The sequence below is a fragment of the Grammomys surdaster genome, unplaced genomic scaffold, assembly GCF_004785775.1.
Source record: "Grammomys surdaster isolate TR1022 unplaced genomic scaffold, NIH_TR_1.0 202, whole genome shotgun sequence".
NCBI lineage: Eukaryota > Metazoa > Chordata > Mammalia > Rodentia > Muridae > Grammomys > Grammomys surdaster.
This window is the reverse complement of record NW_021604647.1, coordinates 553,060-577,336: the sequence shown is the minus strand read 5'-3', so window position 1 is coordinate 577,336 and position 24,277 is coordinate 553,060. Positions and strand designations below refer to the sequence as shown.

Sequence of the window (24,277 nt, the reverse complement as noted above, 5' to 3'; positions counted from 1 at the left end):
TCTTCAGCCAAGACAAGTGGGAATTGTACGTTTTAGGTTATTTCAAGTGTGTGTGTGTGTGTGTGTGTGTGTGTGTAGATGGCGATAAACATTCCCCACTACTATGCTACTATGCTCTAAATATCCACTGTCTAAGATAGACTCGGGAGTTTAAGGCTCCAAAACTTTTCTGCAGAAGTATAGGGAAGGCAGGGCCAAACCTGTGGGATACTGGGGGTCACGTTGCCACCCACAACCAGACTAGGTCTCTGCAGGAGTCTGGGGATGTCAGAGCGGGAACACGGGGCGCACAAGCGATACTGAATGTGGAGAAGTAAGGGAGGAAGGAACCGCTAGGGCTCCAAGAGTTCACAGTGGAGCCGAGGATCTCTTGCTTTCCCCGAGGGCAGAGGGCGGGTCTAAAGCAACAGGAAAGGGCAGCTTTAAGGACACTTTAGACTGGGGTGAAGTATTGATGGGGAGAGAGGGCCACCTTTTGGGACAGAATTCTCACAGGCTTAGCCTCAGTTGCGAGTCCCCATTGCTCTAGAACGGAGGATCAGGGTATGCCAGGGTGTCATGGCACTGACTGGCGGACTCTGGACCCACCTGGTCAGCTTGGGGACAGGAAAATCCCAGAGCTAAAAAGCCCGGTTCCCAAGGAGCGGAGTCTTGGGGGTCGGGGAAGGCAGAACTGGGAGTGGGCTCTGGAAGAGGTGGGTCTGTGGGCTGGGGAGGCGTGGTCAGCCACGGGAAATACGCCAAACCAGAGCGCCAGGGAAGGCTTGGGAGGAGATGGAGCTGCTTTCTGTGCTGGACGAGGTTTCTTAAAATGGGAGCGGAGTCGCGGGGTGGTGGGTGGGGCTTCCGGGAGTGGGGTGTGACCGGGGCGTGGCCCAGGGCGTGGCTAGCCCAGCACACTTAAACCTCCTGAGCGCCCGGCTCTGCTCCGCCATGGCTCTCCGGCGCGTCTTCCTGTCGCGGTTGGTGGCACCACGCGTTGCTGCCCTCTCAACCAAGCCGCAGGCCCAGGAGCTGCCTCCCGCGAGCCCTGAGGCTGTTCGGGGATGTAGAGCGGCCAAGGCTGTGCGGCCGCCTGTGCCAGCCGTGGATTTCACCAACACGCAGGAGGCGTACCGCAGCCGGCGGAGCTGGGAGCTGGCGCGCAACCTGCTGGTGCTGCGGCTGTGTGCGTCGCCGGTGCTGCTAGCGCACCACGAGCAGGTGCGCGGGTGGGTGGGTGACCAGATGGGCAGGAGCCACGCGCAGACATTGGCGCGGCCAGCGGGTGATGGAGGTCGGAAGTGTCCCGCAGGGCCACTCAAGCATGGTCTGAAGCTGGCAGGCAAGGAAGGGGACCGTTTCCTGCGTACTTTTTCGGACCTTCTTAAGTTTCCTACTTATAATCACTACCAATTAGAAACAAAGGCTTATAGTGTCTAAGACATGTACTATTTGTAGGACTATCCCCATCACCTGTACTATCGGGTACCCTCCATGCAGCTCCAAGTTTGTGAAGGTTGAAGTGCTTATCTAGGCTAGGACCTAAGAATTCCACAAGTGTGGCCAGCAATTCCCAAACACAGCTGCTCCGAACCGTTTTGTGAAGTGAGGAGACAAACTCCCAACTTCATTGTCTCCTATGTTTACATTTATTATAAATACAGCTGAAGAGCCTGGATTCAGAAACTTCTGATCCAAGTGCTCTCTGTGATTACAGGCATGAGAGCAAGTCATATCCACTTGTGGTCCAGACAGCACCATAACCTGTCTACCTGCTGCCAGCACAAACTGGAATGCAGTGTAGAAGCCAGAGGTTCTCAGACTAGCAAGCATACAACTTTAAACTGGAACATGGCAATTTGAGGGCGTTTGGGCAAAACAGCACCAGTTCAGCCAGTCTTGAGGGGCTAGTGATGAGTTATCTCAAGGTGATCTTCCATGTTTGTGAAGATATCTCAACAGGGGTGGTGACTTCTCAGGTGAGGCTGCCAGAGCTGGAGCCACACTTAGAACTTAGCTGAGGCCACACAGGTAGGGTGTGACTCACACCCCAGAACCATGCTGAGATGGATTTGAGGCACTGGCCTTCATCCCCTGGAAGAACTTCATTGTAAGCTTTAGAGCCTGGAGTGATGGGTGGTAGGAAGCAGGCTGTGGCCTGAGTGTGGGAGGCCCAGGAGGCCAGGTATGTTTGAGGTGAGTAGGTGGGGTCATAAATTCACTGAAACAAAGCCCAGCAGGGAAGAAGAAGAACAGGAGAAGGAGCCCTAGCAGGGGAGCAGGTGTCAAGGATTTTGTGGGGTAGAAGCACTGAGTGGGCAGCAGGAAGGGAGCAGCCAGCACTGCTGGCGGGGGGCTGGCGGGCTGGCGGGCTGGCGGCTCAGCCTGGAGGGATGATATGGCAAGCTGGGTAGGTACAACTTGAAAAGAGTGGTCAACTGCGGGGACTCTATGCAGAGCATGGACTGGACCACCTCCCTTGGGTATCGAAGATGGCTGCTCTCGCCTTTGGGACAGGATGAGCAATACAGAAGCCACTGGTCACTAGCAGGGAGGGAGAGAAGGGGAAGAGACAGTCTGTAGGACCAGTTCAGTGCTTCACCCTGCATTCGTCACCAGCTGTCCAACCAAGAAGCAGGGTCCCTGGGGCCTGGGGTTTGGTTCTAAGGAGGATGCTCCCGTACCTCTCTACCAATCAGGGTAGTGTAGTGACCAGGGAAAGGCCACGTCACCTCCTCTGGCTCTCTGGAGCCTGACCTGGGTAGTGCTGGCGCTCAGGGATGAGCTCTGGATTCCTGGAGGAGGTAGCAAACCCCAACCCCACCAAGGCTCCATCTGTTCAGTCTATGCCCCAGGAGCCTTCTGTGAGAGCTGTGCTGACATCACTGCTGGTGCCCTCAGTCCCTGGTGCTGAAGGAGATGGCATTCAGAAGCTAGGCCCTGAGCCAAAGAGCTACTGAGCGGGTCCTAGAGCAGTGGGTCTCTCAACCTTCCTAGTTCTGAGTGTGAGCCTCCAATACACTTCCTCATGTTGTGTGATCCCCAATAATAAAATTTTTATTGCTATTTCATAACTGTAATTTTGCTATGTTATGAATCATAATATAAATCTGATATGCAGGATATTTGATATGAGACCCCTCTGAAAGGGTTGTTTGACACCCCCCCCCACCCAAAGAGTTCAAGAATCACAGGCTGAGAACTGCCAACCTAGACTGGTGAGCTAGGAGCCTGGGAACAGCCGCATTCTCTGGCTAGAGAGAGAGTTTCTTGTGCTGAGCCACTGGTCTTGTGAGGCTCTGCTGCTTTAGCTGGGATAGTGAGTCACCAGGCGTGGCTTGAGGGGCTGTAGACTACAGGGACAGAGACTGGAGCCACCCCCGGACTGGAGCTCCATCTTATTTGACAAGGATTGAGAAAAGTTGGGCTCTCCTGTTTCTGATTGTGAGCCAGAGCCAACAAAGAGATTGGTTACAAGTGGGGCCAGAGGAGAGAATTTGTCTTACTGTTATAATTTTCTGGACATTGTTTGAGACTTTTCTTTGGTGGATGTGTGCACATGCGTGTGTATGCACACACACATGTGCATATATGGAAGCCTAAGGACACACTTGTGTGTCCTGCCTCAGGCCCACTTCTTTAGTTACATTAGTATTTATCCCCCCCCCCCCGTGTGTGGGGGGGGGGGGGGGGGGGGGGGGAGAGGGAGAGGGAGAGAGAGAGAGAGAGAGAGAGAGAGAGTGAGAGTGTGTGTGTGTGTGAGTCAGCTTCTCAGTATGCAGCCCTGGCCGTCTTAGAACTCACTACACAAACCAGACAGAGACCTATCTCTCTCTCTGCCTCCTGAATATTGGGATTAAAGGGGTGTGCTATCATGTCTATCTATCCCTTTTACGACAGGCTTGTTTTATTTATTTAAACTGGCTTGGATCTTGTCAAGTAGGTCAGGCTGGCTGACCAGTGAGCGCCAGGAACTTGGCTGTCTCTGCCACCCCAGGGCTGGGATTACAAGTGTATGCCACCTTGTCTAGGTTTCTCAGATCAAACTCAAGGCAAGTGCATTGTAACTGAGCCATCTCCCTAGCTATCTTTCCTGGTGGGATACAGTGTTGTTATATAGCTTAGGCTGGCCTTGAACTCATGATACTCTGTAGTTCAGCCTCTCAAATGCTGAATTTTGGAAGTGAAACCAAACCTGGCTTGTTTCGATTCTATAGTGAAAATAGGTGTTTCTATCACTGGGACAGATTTGTAGATTTTCAAAGGATCTACTCACCAGAATAGGAGGCAGCACTGCCCAGAGCTCAGATAGTGACATCAAGATGGGTTTGAAGTGGTGGTTTGGCTCTGGAGTCCACTATAAAGCTACTGACCCTGCCTGTGTGTGGCCACCATTCTCAGTGACCAGGGTGAGAGCATGTGACTTTCATGGGTGGCCATTCCCTAGTCTGTCCCCTCCCATGGAAAGAATGTCAGGATGGGTTTTGTTTGTTTATTTGTTTGTTTGTTTTTGGTTGTTTTTTAAAATCAGAGATTATAACTTTTTTGATAAAAGAACAAAATGCATAAATCTCAAATCTGCATGGAGACTGCATGTAAGTGTTGTCAAGAGGTGTCTCCATGGAGCCCCATCATCTTGTGGCAGGGCCATGCTGGCCAAGGTGTCTTGACTTCTAAATGTTTCTACTTAGATGAAAACTGCCCCTCCCAGCCCTTGTTGAGAGAGCTCTTGGGGCTTGAGGAACAGATCGCCAGGCTGTTCCTTTCCTGGAGCTGAGTTGGGTGGGCAGGAGTAGGCACGGGTTTCTGAGTGCCAGGCGTCCACTTGCCACCATTCCCTACGGCCACAGCTCTTCCCCTTGCTCTGCACTTTCTGGCCGTGCTGAGCGCCCTCTTTCCTGAGTCTTGGTTAGCAAATGTCCCCATCCCAGGCAACGGTCCCGCCTGCCAGTCTGCCTTAATTATGTGAGGAGCGTCCGTGTTGTTTCTTCTCCTTGGGCATCTCTCTTGATATCTGCTTCCGTCCCTTTCCCCTGGGGTTTCAGGAGTGCTTATAGAGTATGAGGTGGAGTGAGGTGTGACAAGGACAAGGTAGCCAGCTGCATGCGGCCATCCTCTTCAAGGCACATCTGGCACAGGAGCTGGTCAGTCCTGGAAAAGGCTGTGAAGTGGACTCCCACTTCATGGTGTCCGGACGGTGGACAGACCAGTCTCCTGCCATTTGAACTCTGTGTGTGGCCACTGCTCAGCAGCTGTGTGAGGGCTGGCCTCACAGCAAGCCCTGTTCTGGTGTGTTTGACTGAGAGAACAAATCACTGAGAAAGATACCATTCTAGAGAATTACCTCTGTGCTTCCCCTTACCCGCCACACCCACAAGAGACCACGAAATGTCACAGAAACGCTGTCTCTGGGGAGACTGGCTGGATCCCTCTTTCCCCACCAAGGGGTGGGGTGATCCATGAGACAGCCTCCTGGGGAAGAGTCTTGAGGGAAACAATATGCTCAGAGCTTCAGAGAGCCAGTAGCTTGAAAGGTGGCACCTTGGTCCTCCCATGCTGCCCTGGGTGGAGGATTGGTTCGCAGTAGCTGTGGAAGCAGAAGCAGCCTGCTCAGAGAGGCTCTATAGAACATGCTGTGCACAGGTGTAGCACAGGACGGGGAGACAGGTGACCACACAGCTGCTTCCCTTTGCCTTTCAGTTGTTCCAAGTTGCCAGGAAGCTTCTAGGGCAGAGGATGTTCGAGAGACTAATGAAGATGACCTTCTATGGCCATTTTGTGGCTGGCGAGGACCAGGAGTCTATCAGGCCTCTGATCCGGCACAATAAAGCCTTTGGTGTTGGCTTTATCCTGGACTATGGAGTGGAGGAAGATCTGAGCCCCGAGGAGGCGGAGCGCAAAGAGATGGAGTAAGACCCGCTTTTCTGGTGTTGCAAGGCACAGATGTGACCCTGAAGTGCATCAGGGTTTCAGACTCAGCTAGGTGGCAGGCACGACTGGGAGAGCCTTTGACCTGATTGTCAGCGGCCCTCATGGGTTGTATCTGGAATTCTTACTTCCTGCAGACAGGAGCGCTGTGCTTTTGTGGCCAGCACCAGCGGACGGTTGAGGGATAGATCTGTAAACTATGGTCCTGGCCATATCCACTCCCCACATGATCCTGTACAGTTTGAGTCTGTAGCTTTGAATTCTGAATGGTTGAAAAGTATCAAAACAAGAACTATATTTTTATAAAAACTATATAAAACTCAAATTGCCTTTTCAATTGGCAAGGGCAGAGTGGTGTAATTGTATATCTTTTAAGGCTGAAAACATGTGCTGTCTTCCACTCACGGAAGCATTTGGTGGTTCCCCGGCTTCCTGCTACAGTCTGCCTTTCTAAGGACTTCTGACTGGACCTGCAGGTTCCAACTAGTCCTCAAATAGTTTCCTAATCTGCAGATGGCTATGCCTGCAGGAGGATTGTAGCAGTGTAGTGTGACAGGCAGCCAGGAATCTCCTCCGCTGGCACCAACTTGCTGCAAGGCCTTCCCCAGGCAGCAAGTTGAAAGCACAGCTCACGGACCTGCCTTCTTGGCAACAGGACAGAGGCCTCATTCTGCCCTCTGGGGTGGTAGCTGACTCACTGGAGACCTGTGCAAAACCAGCCCTTTCTTTGCAAAGGCCTGCTGCCTATGATCCTCCCTGACAGGCCCTTGCTTAGGTTTTGGGTCTGTGGCCTCTGGCTGCAGCTGTTCAGCCTGTGTGAAGCTTAGGACAGGCCATGTCAGACCTTTGGCTTGCCCCTGCCCCTCCCCAGGTAACCAACAGAGGGGTTAGGGAAAGGCAGTCATGTGAGGCCACTGGCCCTGAGAACAGAATGTCCAAGCCTGGCCTCAGCCTGGGGAGCCCAGCCCCTGCTTTGTGATTGGCCATTCTGAAGGCGGGGTGACCCAGCCCCAGCATCCCCTTGTGATCCTCACCAATGCCTTGGGGATTTGGCTGGAGGCCTTTACAGAGGCTGCTGTTGAATAACCAAATGGATTCTAAAGCCTCGGCCTAGATAGGGAGCACTGAGTGCTCTCACCCAGGACTGCCTTGGTGTGAGAATGGATGGCAGGCCCACCTGCCCTACCTGCCTGCCTGCCTGCCTGCCTGCAGAATTTACTCGTGTCTGTGCCTTTCTGTTGGCTGCTCAGCTTGTCATGGCTGTTTGCCCCACAAGAGCTTTGCTTTGGGCTCTGAGGCATCAGAAATAGACCCTTCCAGACCTAACAGTGCCAGCAAGTGGTAAGGATGCAGGTGCAGCTCTCTGCCTGTGTCGGTGCCTTAAGAGGCTGCCTGCTTTCCACCACAGCCTTAGAAGAGAAGAGGGTGAAATATGTCACTGTATGATGGGGTTCTCAGTCTGTAAAGGGACACCCGGCAATCCCCACATGTCACCTCCCCAAAGACAGAAGAGCTTTCAGAGCCCACTGATTGTGCCTGACCAGGAGTGACCAGACCCTCGTGGGCAGCCACTTGAGGGTTCCTTACAGGGAGGTACCCAGACACTGAGGCCTGTCCCTAGCTAATGGAAGAAGGCACAGAATGCATGGAGACCAGACCTGGCGGCAGTCATACCTCTGGTTAAACACATGTTATCTACACTGTGGGATATGGAGTTCTGCAACCAACCCTGCCATCGGGGGTCACTGAGAACCTGACAGGATTTTTGCTTAAAGAATCACCATACCTGCCTGGCTCTGCACTGATAGCCCTCAGGGGACTTTTGTGTGGTTGTACTTGAGACTGCTCTCAGGGAATTCATGTCCTCCAAGGACCTTGGCTCTCTGTCTCTGAGGGAAGGTGACACATGGGGATTGCCTACTTCCTTATTACAGACTCAGAACATTGTCACCGAATGACATTGGATCTTCCTTTCCTGTTACATGTTTTCAGCATAAGGTCAGTGGAGTAATAGCTGTCTAATTAGCTTTTGTCCCCTGGGCAGTGGCCTTGTGGGCTGAGGTGCTTGTGGGAGGCCACCGACACTCAAGGATATGGCCCAGCCTCACCATAAGTTCTGGCCGGAAGTCTCCTGATACGGCCCTGGTACAGGAGAGGAGGCCCAGGCCAAGGCTCTCGGCACGTTGCTTGGTAGCCCAGAGTTACTGGAGGAGTAGTGAGGCTCATTGCTGGTAAGACTCGGAAGGCAATTACTGACCTGTCTCCACTTCTTGCTCTGAAGAATGCTGGGGACGAGATACTGCTCCTTCCTGTGGGGCCTCACATCCTGCCCTGCCCTCTTGAGGACTCGGATGTTCCCAGTGTGGTGGGAACCTGTGAGGTTTTCTTTTCTTCTTTGTTTTTGTTTTTCAAGACAAGGTCTCTCTGTGTAGCCTTGGTGGTCCTGGAACTCACAGAGATCTGCCTACCTCTGCCTCCCAAGCACTGAGATTAAAGGCATGCACCACCACTGCCTGGCTTGAGGTTCTCAGGTAGATGATGTGAAGGTCTCCTTTTCATCTTTTAAGGAAATTCCTGGTTGCTTTTGAAAACAAACCTAAGAGTCCTAGCAGCGGCTGGGCCTTTAGAGTGGAAGAAGCCGGGGTATCTGGGACTCTGTCCTGGGGACCATAGGTGTTGAGGTGAAGGCCACAGCTGCTGGACTGGAGGAGTCCTTTGTACAGGGTGGCTTCTGCCCCTGTTCCTCTCCTTGCCTGACCTTTCTAGTAAGGAATGCTCTACACACAGGTTGCCTGAGTTTCATGAGGGGCGACCCCTCCCTGGTCCATGTGGTCATGCCAGGCCTGAGGAAAGGCTGGGCTAATGCAAGCTGCTCTGTTTCCTTGAGCCAGCCTTCTATCAAGTTTATGGCCAGGTCCAGTGCTCAGCAGCCTCCTGGTGACCTCAGGTAACATAAGTGACCTTTGCCTCCTCTGTCCTGCAGATCATGCACCTCTGAAGCAGAGAGAGACGGCAGTGGTGAGTTTCGGAACCGGTGCTCCTCACCCCAGCACAGTCTGGTGGCCCAGGAGACACCTGGGCTTAGGGCCTGTGCCAGTCTTTGAGCAAGGGACAAGGCTAGAGGCTGCTTTCTATGGCTTTGAATATCTTCACATTCCTGGTGAGATACAGGCTCCTTGTATTTTTAAGAGCTTGTCCAGGCAGACTCTGTCCTTGACCTTCACTAGGCCATAGTCCAGGTCTTTGTGATGGAAGTTCTGTTTGCCTGGCCTGGTTTGCCCTATGATGAGGTTTAGCCAGGGGATCCAAGCAAAAGGAGCAGCAGTGCCTATCAGGAGAGCAGCTGTAGCAAGGCCTATTTGGAGCCCATCTTGAGGGTTGTAGCCTCTGGGCTGTTGGCCTATGTATGCTGGGATGGGCAGAATGTTGCAGATAAAGCTCTGAATCAGGTTGGGATCTCTAATAGGGCCATGCATCTACCTTCCAGGGGAAAATAAGAGGGAGAAGCAGTATCAGGTCCACCCTGCCTTTGGAGACCGCAGAGATGGCGTCATCAGTGCCCGCACGTACTTCTATGCCAATGAAGCCAAGTGTGACAACTACATGGAGAACTTACTGCAGTGCATCAAGGCCTCAGGTGGGGTCTCCTGCTTTGCTAGCTGCTAGGCAAAGCCTTGGGCTTGTGTAGTCAGCACACTGGCATTTTAGTGAGGGGCATCTGACTGCTCTCCCTAGGGTTGTGTGCCCCAGCCCCTACTTCACTTGGGATTTCTGTGCTCTGTGGCTCATACATGGATGGCCTGTAGTGCTGAAGGCATAGGAGGCCATGAGCAATCTGCAGAACTCTCTGGCTTCTCTGCCTGGTGTCTTCTTTATACAAAGGCTGTTTCATCAGCCCTCCCCGTGTGGAAGGACGTTTAGGAGACTGGTTATAGCTATGAGGAGGAACTAGCTATTGAGCTGTTTTTGAAGATTGGGGAGCTGCAAGTGGCACCTGGTCCTAGCTCTGACTCAGGCATCCATCTCCTCAGACACTCATGGCTCTTTCTTTGGATTCTGACAGGTGGAGCCAGTGACGGTGGTTTCTCAGCCATTAAGCTCACTGCACTGGGGAGACCACAGTTTCTGGTAAGTGGTGGCACATTCAATCTGCAGAGGCTCTGCAGATCCTGGGGCTGCCATTGTGCACTGAGAGACTGCAGATGTGCTCAGGTCTGGGCAGCCTTGAGCTGGGGCTACAGAGGCTGTCCCAGGGCTAGATGGAGGAGCTGGGTGCACACTGCAGTGAGGCTCACATCTGCACTGGCAGCTGCAGTTCTCAGATGTGCTGACCAGGTGGAGACGGTTCTTCCATCAAATGGCTGCAGAGCAGGGACAGGCTGGGCGTGCCGCTGTAGACACGAAGCTGGAGGTGGCGGTACTCCAGGTGAGCGGCCCTTCCCCTTTCTCTGGCTGATGTGGGAAACAGCAAAGATGGAATAGAAATGGCCTGGAATGAGTCCTGCTGTCAGAGATGATATGATTCTGTCAAACGGGCTCGTGGTGAGGTGAATGCCAGTGGACAGTGAGAGATGACAGTACTGACACTTTCTCACGTCTCAAGGAGAGCATCGCAAAGATGGGCATCGCATCCAGGGCTGAGATCGAGGGGTGGTTCACACCAGAGACGCTGGGAGTGTCTGGGTAAGAGCTGACATGTACCCTGGTGTAGTCATGGTCTCAGCTGAGCCCCAGTGGCTTCTACTCCTGGTCATTTCCCAGGAAGGATGGTCCAAGGGAACATCAGTGTGCTTTCTCCAATTACTGAACAGAAACTGATAGCAAGCTGGGAGTCCCTGGGGAAAGGAGGCTGGACACAGGACTTCTCAGAAACCGACCTGGGTCCCAGAGCATCTTCCTAAGAGCCACACTGGCAGATGAAGATAGCACCCCATACCCCATCCTTAGGCCCAGAGGCTGGGACTGAAGTCACCAGTAGCCTCCAGTCAAGTCAGGATGTCGGCCTGAGGTAGAGCTGCTGGCTCTCAGATGACCTTAGCTAGCCCTGCACATTAGCTAGCTTCTCCAGCCTCCTGGAGAGATGACTGCATTCTGACAGCCCTGCATCTTTGGCTCTTCCTTAAGGCTGACCTGGCCATGGAACACTCTCTGCATACTTTGTGTTTTTATTGCTACTGACCCATTGCAAAAGTGGTCATGCTTTGGTTAACCCAGAGCAGCATTCAGTCTTAAAATCAAACATTAGGGTAGTTCATGAAGGCTGAGTTTTGGAACAGTCTTTTGAGGTATGGCTAGTGTGTTGAGAACCCTCACACACCCCAGTTCCTGTGGATAAAGTTGGGTGCTTGGACCCACAATTTCTGGCAGCCTGCTCTGCTGACGAATCTTATCCCTCAGCACTGTGGACTTGCTGGACTGGAACAGCCTCATTGACAGCAGGACCCAGCTCTCCAGGCACCTGGTGGTCCCCAATGTGCAGGTACATCCCCACCCCAATCCCATTGTCTGCCCACCTTGGGGACTCATTGTGACTGAGGCGCCATCCTTTCTGACTCCACCACAAAGAGAAACCCAGTGTCTACAGTGCTCAGTAGGGCAGGGATCCATGTGGACCTTTATGCATGAAGAGAATGGGTGTCTAGAGGGAGGGTCTTCCCCAGCCCACAGAGTCTTGTGTGTCGAGTCACCACCAGTCTTTAGGGCTGAACAGGGTCCAACTGGGTAGTGCTCATCTGGCGTCTCCTGGTCACTTGTGCTCAGAGAGTGGCAGGGCCAGGTGGTCATATGTGTTAAAGGTGACACTGGCTGTCATATGGGCTTTCTCTCTAACATGATGGCTGGATTCCCAAAGCAAGTGTCTCCTGGGATGAAGGCAGCTAGAGCCGCATCAGCTTTTGCAGCCTGCTCTCAGGAGTCAGTCAGGTTCAGTCTGGCAAAATGAGTTGCCAGTGTGGCCTGCACTCAGGGGAAAGAGGTTGCGTGGAACCCCACCACTCTAGATTATGAAGGAGAACAGAAATTGTAGCTGAGCAAAGTGTCCTGCAGATGTTTCTTCTGTGATGTTCCCAGCTCCCGAGACTGAGGGCCCACCTCAACTTTGAGCCACTGTCCTGGAACCCCAGGGTGCAGTGTGTTCATTAAATCACTGCTCCAAGGTCATCAACAGATTTTGGCCACTGGTGTTTGTGGTCAGTGAGGCAAGGCTCCTGGGATCAGTGCACTGATGGCTCCTTAGCATTGCAGGAACATCCTGGGCCCGGCTGCAGGCTGAGTGGGACCTCTGTGCTGCATGGGGCTTCCAGGTGCAGCCTGCCAATTTTCATCAACAGTACCCTGCTGATGATAAAACAGTCTACTGGCTCCTTGAAGGACATGTCCTGGTCCCATGCTGCCAGCTGGGTAGTACCCCATAGCCATGGCTCCTCCTAAGCCTTTACTATTCCAAGTGGTGCCTGGTTGGTTGGGGGTCTAGGTTCCCTTCCTTTGCCTTTCTTTGCATGGCTCCCTACAATGGTAAAACTCTCAGGGTCCTAGGGAGGCCATGTAAGTAAATCCCTGGTGGCACAGACCTGGTGCTGCTTATATGGGGTAGCTTTCCTCACATGTAGGACAGAGAGCTGGCTGGCACTCAGTTTGGGGCATCTTGTCATTGTATCTAACTTGTTTAAGGCAAGGAAGTCAGAAGTGTCCTCTCTGGACCATGGTGGGCAGGAGGGTGGACAGAAGGCAGCATTCCTGAATGGTAATGCTTGCCTCAAGGTGAAGTGTTGTGGTCCATAGTGGTCTGACTTCTGCTGTGCTCTCAGACTGGCCAGCTGGAGCCTCTGCTGTCACGGTTCACTGAGGAGGAAGAGCAGCAGATGAAGAGGATGCTGCAGAGGATGGATATACTGGCTAAGGTATGAGCAGCCCCCTGTGCACATGTGAGTGAGCGTGTGTGTGTGTGTGTGAGAGAGAGAGAGTGTATGGGGTGGGGTGCTGAACATCAGAGGCCTGGCCCCTGAGCAGAGGGAGGCATCATCCACCTCAAGCCATAGATTCTTCCTCCCTATGAACCTCTCAGAAAGCGAAGGAGGCAGGTGTACGGCTGATGATTGATGCTGAGCAGAGCTACTTCCAGCCAGCCATCAGCCGCCTGACCCTGGAGATGCAGCGCAGGTTCAATGTGGAAAAGCCGTTCATCTTCAACACATTCCAGTGCTACCTCAAGGTACAGCTATCCACCTCCTGCCTCCTCCCTGCCTATCCCCAGCGCTGGGCTACAGACCGTCTCGCAGGCAGTGTGATCCCCCTGCAGGAATATGCTTTTCTGTGGAGCCATGCACTATCTGTTTGGCCCTGCTTTATGCAGAATCCAGAGCAGCACAGGTAAAGGAGAAAACAGGCTCTGTCCTGTGGCCACTCTCACTCAAGTCTATGTGTGGTCTGGCAAGAAGCCCACCAACCTGAGTTTGATTCCTAAATCCCATGGAGCTGATTCCTCTTCCAAGGTGTCCTCTGATTTCCACCTGTGCCCTGCATGCCTTGCCCCCAAGTAATAACACAAATGCAAATAAAAGTATATGGGGCCCGAAGACAAGGAGCTCTTTCGGGATGTGCTGGGCCCTTCTGAAGACTTCATAGCTGACCCTGCCCATTATTTTCTAGCACAGGACCCTCTTAAGAATCAGAACAAAAGCAGCAGACTCCCCTGGAAGATTTGATAGGGCTGAAGAGATAGCCCCGAGAGCCCAGAAAATCCCCAACCCTAGCCCCTTAGCCTGAGGTTGCTAAGTTACTGGGAAGTCTCATGGGGACACACATCTTGTTAGGTACCAAGAGGACATGATGTATATGGGGCAGTTCCAGATAGGTGGCAATTTGCTCGTAACTAGCATGGTGACTCCAAAATACACAGTAACTCCAGGCATCTGGGCCGACCAACCAGAGGGCCATCTCAGGCTACACAGAGGAGACTGTTGGTGGCAGAGGTTGGAGGCCCAGCTTCATCCACATTTTTCTCCCAGATCCTGAGTAGCATATCTCCCAGCCAGTCACTGACTGGCCTAGGCACCTGAAGCTGGTGTCCACATGAAACAGGAAGTCCTCATGCTGCCACCAGTCAGGCTCCCTGTGACTTTGGGGCTTGGCCTTGCAGGATGCCTATGACAATGTAACCATGGATATGGAACTGGCTCGCCGTGAGGGCTGGTGTTTTGGGGCCAAGCTGGTACGTGGTGCATACATGGCCCAAGAGCGAGCCAGGGCTGTGGAGATTGGCTATGAGGACCCCATCAACACTACATATGAAGCCACCAATGCTATGTACCACAGGTGAGAGGCCTCCTGTGCTTTCTTGGAGCAATGCATGAGAACCTTGGCCCTGAGTGTGAGTGGCCCCGTTAGGCAGAAGCCAGCTTCCTGAGGGCAAAGGAGTGACCTTTTCTGCTGTTATGTATCGTTTTTCCAAAACACCACATCTCTCCTCTTGAATATGGAGTAGAGGCCTCTATGTTCCGTTGGCTCCTACAGACACATAAAACAAGATACAGCTCATGTACTTGAATGCTTGGCTAACATGCCTGAAGCCCTAGGTCTGAGCCCTAGCACCACATAAACTGGGCATAATGGTGCACACCTTTAATCCCAGCACTTGGGAGGAGGCAGGAAGATCAGTAGTTCAAAGTCATCCTCGGCTTCAAAGTGGGTTTGAAATCAGCCTGGGATATATGAGATGAGAGAGAGAGAGCCTCATCCCAGATGCCCGGCTTGCTGTATGTGGCTGGCTCAACCGAGCAGGTCCTCAGGCCCCTCGGCAGTCAACAGTGCACGCCTGTGCTTTCTGCTGATAATCTCTGGCATCTTCAGTGCAGTTCTGTACTGTGGAAAATGATCTCTGCTGCTGTGCTTTCAGTTTCGGATGAGTTTATTAAGCATATAGCAAGCAAAAGTAAACGAATAGACAGCAAATTACAGGTAGAGAGAAGCAGTAGAGAGAATAAACATTACCAAATCACGAGCTTGCAATGTTGAGCAGACAGCTGGAATAGGCCATTCAAGAGAGCAAACAAAAGGTAATGGCAAAGCGGGTGGGCACAGCAGAAATGACTCTCATGCAGAAGCCCCTGACAGAGAATTCTGGACACAGCCATGTTCTCTGCCTTTCCTACTATAAACATTTTATATTATGATAAGTGATGTCAACTTCTGTTGGAAGTCTTTAACTTCTAGCTTTTCTTGAGGACATCCCAGGCGCCTCCCTCCTTCCAGGCAGGAATGGCTCCCATACCACAGCTGGGGAGACCGGGTGCCATCCTCCTTTTTGAGGCTTTGGCTATCGTCACCACCACCTCCTCCATCTCCTCCTCCCCTCTTTGCTCCTCAGCCTGAGCTCCTGCAGAGCCAACAGGGGGTTCAGGTGGTGGTTGGCCTGGAGCCAAACTTAGGTAGGACTGTCCCTGTCCCAGGTGTCTTAACTATGTGCTGGAGGAGCTGACGCACAGCACCAAGGCAGAGGTGATGGTGGCTTCACACAATGAGGACACCGTGTGCTTCACTTTGTGCAGGTAGGTGCTGCAGCCTGCCATGCAGGGTGTTGGACAGCACCAGGGAGGCCGAGGTGGGATTTCATCAGTGGATGGCTGGCTCCCATGGAACAGTACCCAAGATGGTCCTCTGGCCACGCACATGTACATAGATGGGCACTAAAAGCACAGGCACATGAAATGCAATGTAATCCAGTCATGGCTGTAAATTTTCTACTAGCAGAGTTTAAAATGAAGTTATTTCAATATTTTTTGAGTCTTCAAATTGTTGATAGCGTTTGAAGCTATAGTCCACTTTCCATTCTGAGCAAATGGTGGCTGTGCAGACAGCACAGGAGAACAAGGCAGGGCTCGGGTGTCAGCCACTGGAGCAAAGGCTCAGAGTGCTCCGTAGGTATATGTGTGTATGTGTGCATACACCTGTACCCACGAACATACGTGTCCACAGAAGGGAGATGGAGAAGGGCTGTCAGAGGCAGTGGAACGGGAAAGGACAAGTTTGCTGCCCTAGATGTCCTTGTGGGCAGGGAAGTTGTACTGGGAAGACCTAGATAGCTAAAGCAGAGCCCACATTCCTGCCCCAGCCCCCAGGGGACAGTGGCTAGAATGTAGTTGAAGTGGGAGGGGCTGAGAGATACATCAGGGGGCCTGTCTCCTGGGGTGGATCTTTACCAGCCTGGCCCCTCTTCACAGGATGAAGGAGTTAGGCCTGCATCCTGCTGATGGTCAGGTGTGCTTCGGACAGCTGCTGGGGATGTGTGACCAAATTAGCTTCCCACTAGGTGAACTGGGTTGTCCTGGGAGGGTCTGTGGTGGCAGGGCACACCATCCTGTGTGGGGTCACTCATACTCCTGTGTATGTGCAGGCCAGGCAGGCTTTCCTGTGTACAAGTATGTACCCTACGGTCCTGTGATGGAGGTGCTCCCTTACCTGTCCCGTCGTGCCCTGGAGAACAGCAGCATCATGAAGGGTGCTCAGCGAGAGAGGCAGCTGCTCTGGCAGGAGCTCCGCAGGCGGCTGCGCACTGGCAGCCTCTTCCACCATCCAGCCTAGTCACTGCAGGAGCCATGTCCATACCTACTCCACTCAACCTGTCACCTCTGGGGCTTCAGGCAGGGCACAGCGTGGGGTTGGGCTGGAGTTCCTTAGTCCAACCTGCCCAGACACCATTCACCTTTTCATGCCCAAGCCTCTGAGGTGCTGAGGGCGGGGGGGTGAGAGGGTTGCCCTCTGGGACTTCCTGCACCCCTAGGTGCTGACTCTCAGGAATGGGGTCAGCTAGAGCCCCTGGGAGCTGCCCCACCAATCTTCTGAATAGGCACTGACCACCTCTGCAGGCTGCAGAGCACTAGTCCAGAACTAACCTGCCAGGGTCTGAGCCATCTTCCCTGCACTGGAGAGGACAGACTGGGAAGCCTGTTTAGTCAATAAATTGTCCTGTAACTGAGAGTTATCACCTTTCTCTTGGTACCTGCACACGAAGTCAGCTCTGAGCACCAGAGGCCATTCCAATCCAGACATTGGGGACACCTCTGCCAGGCTGCAGTGACACCCAACCACTTTTATTCCACATCCCAGACGCATTGGCTCTGGATGGCTGCAGGCGGCACACAGTGGGCCCTGGGGCCCAGCTCCCCTCCAACCCCTCTGTGCCCTTCACTCCAGTAGCTAAAGTCCTAGCTGAGTCTGTGCACACCTCTTCAGTTTCATATAGCAGTTTGGAGACTGTATTAATTAGGGACCTGACAAGGCCTAAGGGCTGGGCTGGAGTATCCCAGAAGGGCATTGTCGTATGGTGGCTGCCACTCTGCTGGCTCCAACATGGCCAGAGCCACTAGGAAAGGATCCTAGGTAGCACAGACACAAAACATGTCCTGGGTTCTTTATTTTCCTAGGCCATACCAAACTTGGGTTTTGGAGCTTCTTCCATCCAGGGCTGGGGCTGTCAAGGGAGGGGCTATACAGGAACAAGGCAAAACCCAAGCCTGGAGAGAATGTGGGATATGCCCAGAGGGGAAGGTGCTAGAACCAATATTCCTACTCATCATTCAGTCGTGGGGCCTTTTCATGACACCATTCCTATTGCTTGAACCCTTCCCCACTCAATCTGAACAGTAGATGGCAGCAGGCATAGCCAGGGTCTAATCAGCCCCTCAGAGAAAGCAGACCTGTTGGCAGCTGGACTGTCAGTAGCCCTCACATGGGCTGTGGCACCAGCCATCCTAGGCAATGGAGGACAGCAGGACCCCTACTTGGTCACAGTACTGCCTTCCCCACTTGGCAGCCCCTCTGCTGCAGCTTCCTGATGAGTTCCAGTAGGTTCATCTGTAGTGTCAGCTCCTGGGATATAAAAGAAGCCCACTAAGGACCAGCATGACACCTCATGCCCTTCTGCCTTGGCCTAAGACAGATGCGGGGCCTAGAAGATGACAGGTAATGAGGCTAAGGGGGGTGATTTCCTAGGGAAGCTGACCATGGCCAGAAGGGAGAACCTGGGCCTTTGTGCCTAGTAGTGCCAGCAGTCTCTGACTGACTTAGAGCGGAACAGGAGGCTGGCATGCTCACCTTCCTGGGGGCATAGGGACTAGACTCTGCCCTTCACAGGGTCTTTCACCTAAACTCTATCACTAGGAACCAATGTGCTAAGACTCCAGATGGACTTGAGATACTGACATACCAAGTTCAAGGCCATAGCAGACCTTGTCTCAGAAATGAATGAATGAATGAATAAATAAAAGCAAAACATCACCACCAACCAAAGAAAAGAAAACCTGAAATACAAGTTCCAGATTGAGCTGAACCTTCAGGGGTCAGAGACACAGGTTGTGATAGGGCTGGCTGAGGTGCTGACCTGAGGATTAGTGGTCACATAGAAACCAGCTACCCCTGCCTTCTCCAGTGTGCTCTGCTGGTCGGCAACCTTCCGGTCCAGTTCCAGGACAATCTTTCGGTCCATTGCCTGCTGCTCCTCCCGGATCCGATGTTCCATGGCCTGCCATGGCTTGAGTAAGCGTGGCTCCTGCTAGGGCTTCCACCCAGCGATGCCATAAACACAACCTGCAACTTCCTCCTGGCTGCCCTGCCCACCACAGTGGTTCTGGCTACAGGGTATCCTTGCTTGTAGCTCAGCAGGGGGCTCCATAAGGCTCTCCCACAGCCCCAGCTGGAAATGCCTTTGAAACCTGTCATTCAACCCTTGGAGCCACCAGTCTCACTCCCAACACCAAGGCTTGCTGATTTCCTGGGGGTCTACATCTGACCCTGAGCTCCCTGGTAAGATAGGCCTCTCCCTGACTGGTCTTCTCATCCCAACACTGCGCTTCATCACCTGAGACAAAAGGGACAGTGTCCTGACTCAGTGACTGCTTTATGCAGCTCCACAGAGATGCTTGTTTGCCAGGACAGGGGAGTGACAGATGGGTTGTGACTCTCCTCTTAGCTAGGGCACACCGCAGGCACCGTGGGGACAAGTCATGAGCTGGAACTCACCAGACCTCCAGCACCCATTAGCTCAGCTTCTGAATCACCCTCTGCCCCACCACCGAGCCAGCTAGTACCCATGAACAGTCAGGTCCAGCCCCACCCCGAGCCAGCTAGTACCCATGAACAGTCAGGTCCAGCCCCACCACCGAGCCAGCTAGTACCCATGAACAGTCAGGTCCAGCCCCACCCACCATTGAGCCAGCTAGTACCCATGAACAGTCAGGTCCAGCCCCACCACCTAGCCAGCTAGTACCCATGAACAGTCAGGTCCAGTCCCACCTCCTAGCCAGCTAGTACCCATGAACAGTCAGGCCCAGCCACACCACCGAGCCAGCTAGTACCCATGAACAGTCAGGTCCAGCCCCACCACCTAGCCAGCTAGTACCCATGAGCAGTCAGGTCCAGCCCCACCCATCATTGAGCCAGCTAGTACCCATGAACAGTCAGGTCCAGCCCCACCCACCATTGAGCCAGGTCCAGCCCCACCACCGAGCCAGCTAGTACCCATGAACAGTCAGGTCCAGGCCCACCACCGAGCCAGCTAGTACCCATGAACAGTCAGGTCCAGCTATCCCATCCCAACTCCTACCTCCAACTCACGCTGCTGAGCTGCCTGGAGCACTGGCAAGTTGTGAGGCCGGCAGGACTGCTGGGCTTCCAGATGCTTTTGCCTCAGAGTCTGTCTGAGCACTGGGAGGGAGGGAGGAAGCAAGAGCATTCGTTGGGAAGACTGGGGCAGCTGGGCAAGAGGTCTAGTTCAAGGGTTTCTAAGGAAGCCCTTCCTGGACAGATGTGGGGAGTTTTAGTCCCTGAGACTGCTCTCAGCCAGCACCCTTCTTCACCTCCACGGTGCTGACAGGACTGTGTAAGTTAGGTACAGCAAAGAACAGAGCTCAGTATACCCAGGGCAGGGATAGGACACAGAGGTGCCTGAGGCAGGTGGTCTCTGGGCTCAGGTGATCCAGTTCTAGCTGTGCTATCTTAGACATCCTCCACAGGACATCACGCAGGAATGGGTGAATACTTAAGTATTCAAGAGACAAAAGCCTATAAGAGGAGGAAGGGGCTCTGTCTGCCAGCAGTGCAGTGTGTCAAGTCAAGCTTGGTGCTACCCTACAGGTAAGCAGAGCAGCCCCTGCTTGGCAGCCAGGAGGCGAAGTGGGGTACACAGGCCCATACTGTGAGCCTGCAGGGTTCTATGATGGGAAGTCCTTACCCTCTGCCAGGAAGCAAGTACCTGGTTCCTGGTAAACTGCTACACACATAGACATGTACAAACCATCTGCCCTCATGGGAGCACAGGATGATAAGGAGTCACTATCACAAAATGGAGTACACCAAACCTGTCAGAGCATAAAATGGGAGTGTGGCTGGCCGGTTCTGAGAAAGCCTAACATTTACTCCTAGAAGAGACTCATGGGACAGCTCTATTCAGAAGGGTCCCTGAGGTTCCTTTAAATCCAATAGCCTCAGCAGTGCTTACAGCTTCCTCTAGGTCTTGGCATTTTATGTACCTCAGTGATAGCATTTATCATTGCTGTTTGAAACTGAGTCTATCATAAGTCCATCAACACAAAGGCAAGAAAGAGCTGGCCTGACTGTCTGGCTGCAGTGACTATGAAGTAGGCACATGGCTCGGGGCAGCAGGCACATGCGTGAGACATCATCTCCTTCAGTCCACTCATCCAATACTGAAAAACATCCCAGGTCAGTTCCCAGAGTCCACACTGGCTACCCGCTCACAAGGGGCCTGGCCACGGTAATGTCCAAGGAAAGCAAGGTAGCCCATGCCAGCCACCATCTTCTGGATGTGGCTGAAGCCAGCAGCAGTGCTCACTGCCAGGTGTACTAGCCTAGTCCAAGCCTTCTGAAAGACAACTAGCAAAGTCTTGAAGCAGGTACTAAGAGCATCCCACCCCAAAAGGGCTCTGTAGGATAATGGCCAGCTCCATAGTGACATCAGGGGAAGAAGCAGTCGGTGAATGCCTTTCTTCCTGGTGACGGAAGCAAGTGCTGGAAGAATGCTGGAGTCAAAAGAAGGAGCCAGGCAAAGCCGCCTCCTGTTCACTGAAAAGACTGAGCAAGGCAGGCGGGGCCTGGCCCAGACGTGAAATCCCACCAATGGAGAGGCTGAGACAGGAGGACAGCCAGCTCTGGACAACACAGAGGGGCAGTCTCAGAAAACCAAAAGGGAAAAGAATGAACTGAGTTGTGTACTTTAGACTTGTGAACTAGATACTCCATATACCTCAATCAAAACATTAAAAAGAATAAAGAAAAGCAAAGTCATTCAAACATTTGGTGAAGAAATAAAGCCCTTGGAAAACAAGAGACTTCTTAACACATGCTGAGGCCAGCACTGCCTTCATCCCACAAAAATCCTACAAAAAAACTACAGGCTGTTGTATATCAGAAATAAAGGCAAAAACCCCAAAACTTTTCATGAGTCAAGTTCACTAGACAGGATGGGACACAACTCAGGAAGACGAGCATGCATCCCCAGCACCCATGTCAAAAGCTGAGCACAGCAGCGTGCAAAGACAGGCTGATCCCTTATGGCTCACTGGCCAGCCAGCTACAGGATCAAACCACTGAGCTTCAGGTTCGGTAGCTCAAACATTCCAGAAGTATAGGAAGACATCCTGGGCTGTGTGGGCTAGTTTTATGTCAACTTGAGACAACCTCCAGTCATCTGAGAGGAGGGACCTCAATTAAGAGAATGCTGCTAGGGGGCTGGAGAGATGGCTCAGTGGTTAAGAGCACTGACTGCTCTTCCAGAGGTCCTGAGTTCAAATCCCAGCAACCACATGGTGGCTCACAACCATCTGTAATGAGATTCGATGCCCTCTTCTGGTGTGTCTGAAGACAGCTACAGTGTACTCATAAATAAAGTAAATAAATCTTTAAAAAAAAAAAAAAGAGAATGCTGCTATAAGGCTGGGCTGTAGGCAAGCCTGTGGAGCATTTAAAGTGATCAATAAGGGAGGGCCCAGCCCATTGTGGGTGGTGCCATCCCTGGGCTGGTGGTCTTGAGTTCTATAAAAAAGCAGGCTGAACAAGCCGTAGGGAGCAATCTGGTAAGCAGCACCCTTCCATGGCTCTGCATCAGCTCCTGTCTCCGGGTTCCTGCCCTGACTTCCTTCAATGATGAAGTGATGTCGAAGTGTAAGCCAAATAAACCCTTTCTTTCCAAGCTGTGTTTAATCATGGTGTTTCAACACAGCAATAGTAACCCTATCTAGGACACCATGCCTACCTCCAGCCTCCACAAGCATGAACACACAAGTGCACACATACATACATGTGTACACACCTATGTGAACACTACACATAAACACATACAACTAAACAACATACATAAAAGAACAATGTATCATGACCACACAGGATGCAGTCCCAGAATACAATTGACTTCTGGAATTTAGAAATCATTGTCTTACGGGAGTAACAGAAAAATCACCTGATCATCTCCACAGGAACTGGAAAAGGTTTCAACAAAATCTAATGCCTATCTCTAACGGGGAAATCCTGTCTAGCAGCACACAGGCGTTGCCAGAAAGGCAGTGTATGTTTGCCTGTAAATGTAGCTCAACACAGAAAACCTGCTTAGCGGGTTAGAGGCCCTGGGTTCAGGCCTGAGTATCCAAAGCAATAACAAAGCCCAACGAGCTATAGTGTAGTCTTAGTGGTGAGAATGGGGACATCGTCATATTATTCTTTCCTGAAATGTTTAAACCGAGTCAAGCTTGAACAAATAAAATGCAAGGGAGATCTGATGGTACACGGGAGATGCCTAGTATAATTTATAGGAGGAGGTGATCAAGCCTGATACTCAAATGGGAAGGTGCTGGAATAACGGATTATCTAACCGGTAACAGAGCTATCAATGGTCCTACAAGCAGCGAGGTCCACCATGCATAGGAGGCTGTGGGCACTCTAGGGAACGCGAGTAAGAAGTTTCTGGACTGCAGACTAAAAGGATCAGCATGGCTCTGCACCCCTGACCCGAGGCTCCTGAGGCTAGGGACGCCCTAGGAAGGTCCCGCCGACCCCTTGCACCTCTGTGTTCGTTCTGCAGCCGCAGTCGCTGGTTGTAGAGGCTCTTCTCCGTGAGGTGCTGGATCTCCAGAAGCCCTTGCACGATCTCAAACACCGTTCCGTCGAGCAGCGCCAGGGCCAAGTCGCTGAGCGTGGTGTAGGACAGACGCTGCTGAAAGGAACTGCGGGTAGACCGCCGGGTGAGCGCGGCCCCGGCCCCGGTCGCAGCCGCGGCCCCGGTCCTCCCGCCGCCCGCCGCCACGCACCTGGGCAGCTCCTTGACCAGGCTCTGTAGCGCTGACAGCAGTTGGTAGTGCCGCTCCTGCTGCCGGGCCCGGTCCGCCGCCTCGTCCCCGGCACCCGCGTAGCGGTCCATAGCGCGGTCCCCCGCCGCGCCCGGGAGTCGGTCTCACAGCGTTCCCCGGCGCGCCCCGCCCCCTTACGTCATTCTCCAGCGCGGATGACGCATGCGCCCCACCCCTCCGGTCCGTCTCCGCCTCTCGGCGCGCTGCGTCACACATACTAAGATGCGCCCCTCCCCTCTGGGGAGACGTCTAGTAAACGCTGTTTGTCCTAGGGAGGTGTAGGGGCGCGCTGAGCTCCCATGTGGAGCTGGGGCGCGCTGAGCTCCCATGTGGAGCTGACCTTCGAGGTACGCGCCCAGGGTGCTGCAAACTGATGTTTTAAAGAAGCCAGCCAGGCCTGCGCTTAGTGTGCGTAGACTGAGGCCACTGGAGGCCGGACACTGCCAGCGAGTTGTACTCCACCTTGGGGACCTCAGGAGAATTCTAGAATTACATTCCCCAAAGTGCCATCTTTTTTCCTTTTATTATTACTATTTTTAAATAAAACTCTGTTGAAGCATCCTGGTTACTTTCTTTTTGTCTTTCCTTTTGCCATGATAAGCTCTGAAGTAGTGAATTCAGATCTGGGACCTTATAAATTACAGTGAAGAAATCTTGTGAAGTTAGAATGCAAATGACCCCATAGCGTCAGATATTTGGAAACTTGGTTCCCAGTTGGTGGAATTATTGAGGAAGGATTAGGTGAGGCCTTGTTGGAGAAAGTCACTGAGGGCTGATTTTGAGATTTTAAAACCCACACCATATTCATATTCTCTCTCTCTCTCTCTCTCTCCCTCCCTCCCTTCCTCCCTCTCTCTCCCTCTCTCTCTCTGTGTCTGTCTGTCTGTCTCTTGTCTCATCACTACCACTATCACCTCATGCTTATTTATAGATTAAGATGTAAGCTATCAGCTACTGCCCCAGGGCCATGCCTGCCTGGCTGGTGCCATGCTCCCTGCCAAGATGGTCCAGGAGTC

At 52.7% G+C, this 24,277-nt stretch overlaps 2 protein-coding genes across 3 annotated transcripts; one reads left to right on the top strand and one right to left on the bottom strand.

Moving 5' to 3' along the window:
• Positions 1 to 933: 933 nt before the first annotated feature.
• On the top strand, positions 934 to 16,884 carry Prodh (proline dehydrogenase 1). Its single transcript, XM_028770485.1, has 14 exons — positions 934 to 1,203; positions 5,683 to 5,891; positions 8,894 to 8,928; positions 9,398 to 9,547; positions 9,974 to 10,038; positions 10,220 to 10,336; positions 10,514 to 10,593; positions 11,308 to 11,389; positions 12,717 to 12,809; positions 12,974 to 13,120; positions 14,048 to 14,223; positions 15,357 to 15,455; positions 16,128 to 16,216; positions 16,301 to 16,884. The coding sequence occupies exons 1-14, from the start codon at positions 934 to 936 to the stop codon at positions 16,486 to 16,488; spliced, it is 1,800 nt and encodes a 599-aa protein (XP_028626318.1). The 3' UTR covers positions 16,489 to 16,884.
• On the bottom strand, positions 14,798 to 23,408 carry LOC114623788 (protein DGCR6). 2 transcript variants are annotated; one of them, XM_028770486.1, is made up of 6 exons: positions 23,223 to 23,408; positions 22,978 to 23,138; positions 19,508 to 19,608; positions 18,287 to 18,436; positions 16,366 to 17,775; positions 14,798 to 15,593 (listed from the first exon to the last, which is right to left on the bottom strand). In XM_028770486.1, the coding sequence occupies exons 1-5, from the start codon at positions 23,330 to 23,332 to the stop codon at positions 17,692 to 17,694; spliced, it is 606 nt and encodes a 201-aa protein (XP_028626319.1). In that variant the 5' UTR covers positions 23,333 to 23,408; the 3' UTR covers positions 14,798 to 15,593; positions 16,366 to 17,691. The 2 variants fall into 2 exon arrangements, with proteins under 2 accessions (XP_028626319.1, XP_028626320.1); XM_028770487.1 differs by having other exon boundaries at positions 18,287 to 18,427.
• Between the last annotated feature and the right edge of the window lie 869 nt (positions 23,409 to 24,277).

Excerpts from the sequence above, each read along its gene's own strand:
- LOC114623788 (XM_028770486.1), bottom strand. The coding sequence starts at position 23,332 with ATGGACCGCTACGCGGGTGCCGGGGACGAGGCGGCGGACCGGGCCCGG. Across the intron at positions 23,139-23,222 it reads CTGGTCAAGGAGCTGCCCAG|TTCCTTTCAGCAGCGTCTGT; the intron begins GTGCGTGGCGGC and ends GTCTACCCGCAG. Across the intron at positions 17,776-18,286 it reads ATGTGACCACTAATCCTCAG|GAGCTGACACTACAGATGAA; the intron begins GTCAGCACCTCA and ends TTTATATCCCAG.
- Prodh (XM_028770485.1), top strand. The coding sequence starts at position 934 with ATGGCTCTCCGGCGCGTCTTCCTGTCGCGGTTGGTGGCACCACGCGTT. Across the intron at positions 9,548-9,973 it reads GCAGTGCATCAAGGCCTCAG|GTGGAGCCAGTGACGGTGGT; the intron begins GTGGGGTCTCCT and ends GGATTCTGACAG. Across the intron at positions 10,594-11,307 it reads GAGACGCTGGGAGTGTCTGG|CACTGTGGACTTGCTGGACT; the intron begins GTAAGAGCTGAC and ends CTTATCCCTCAG.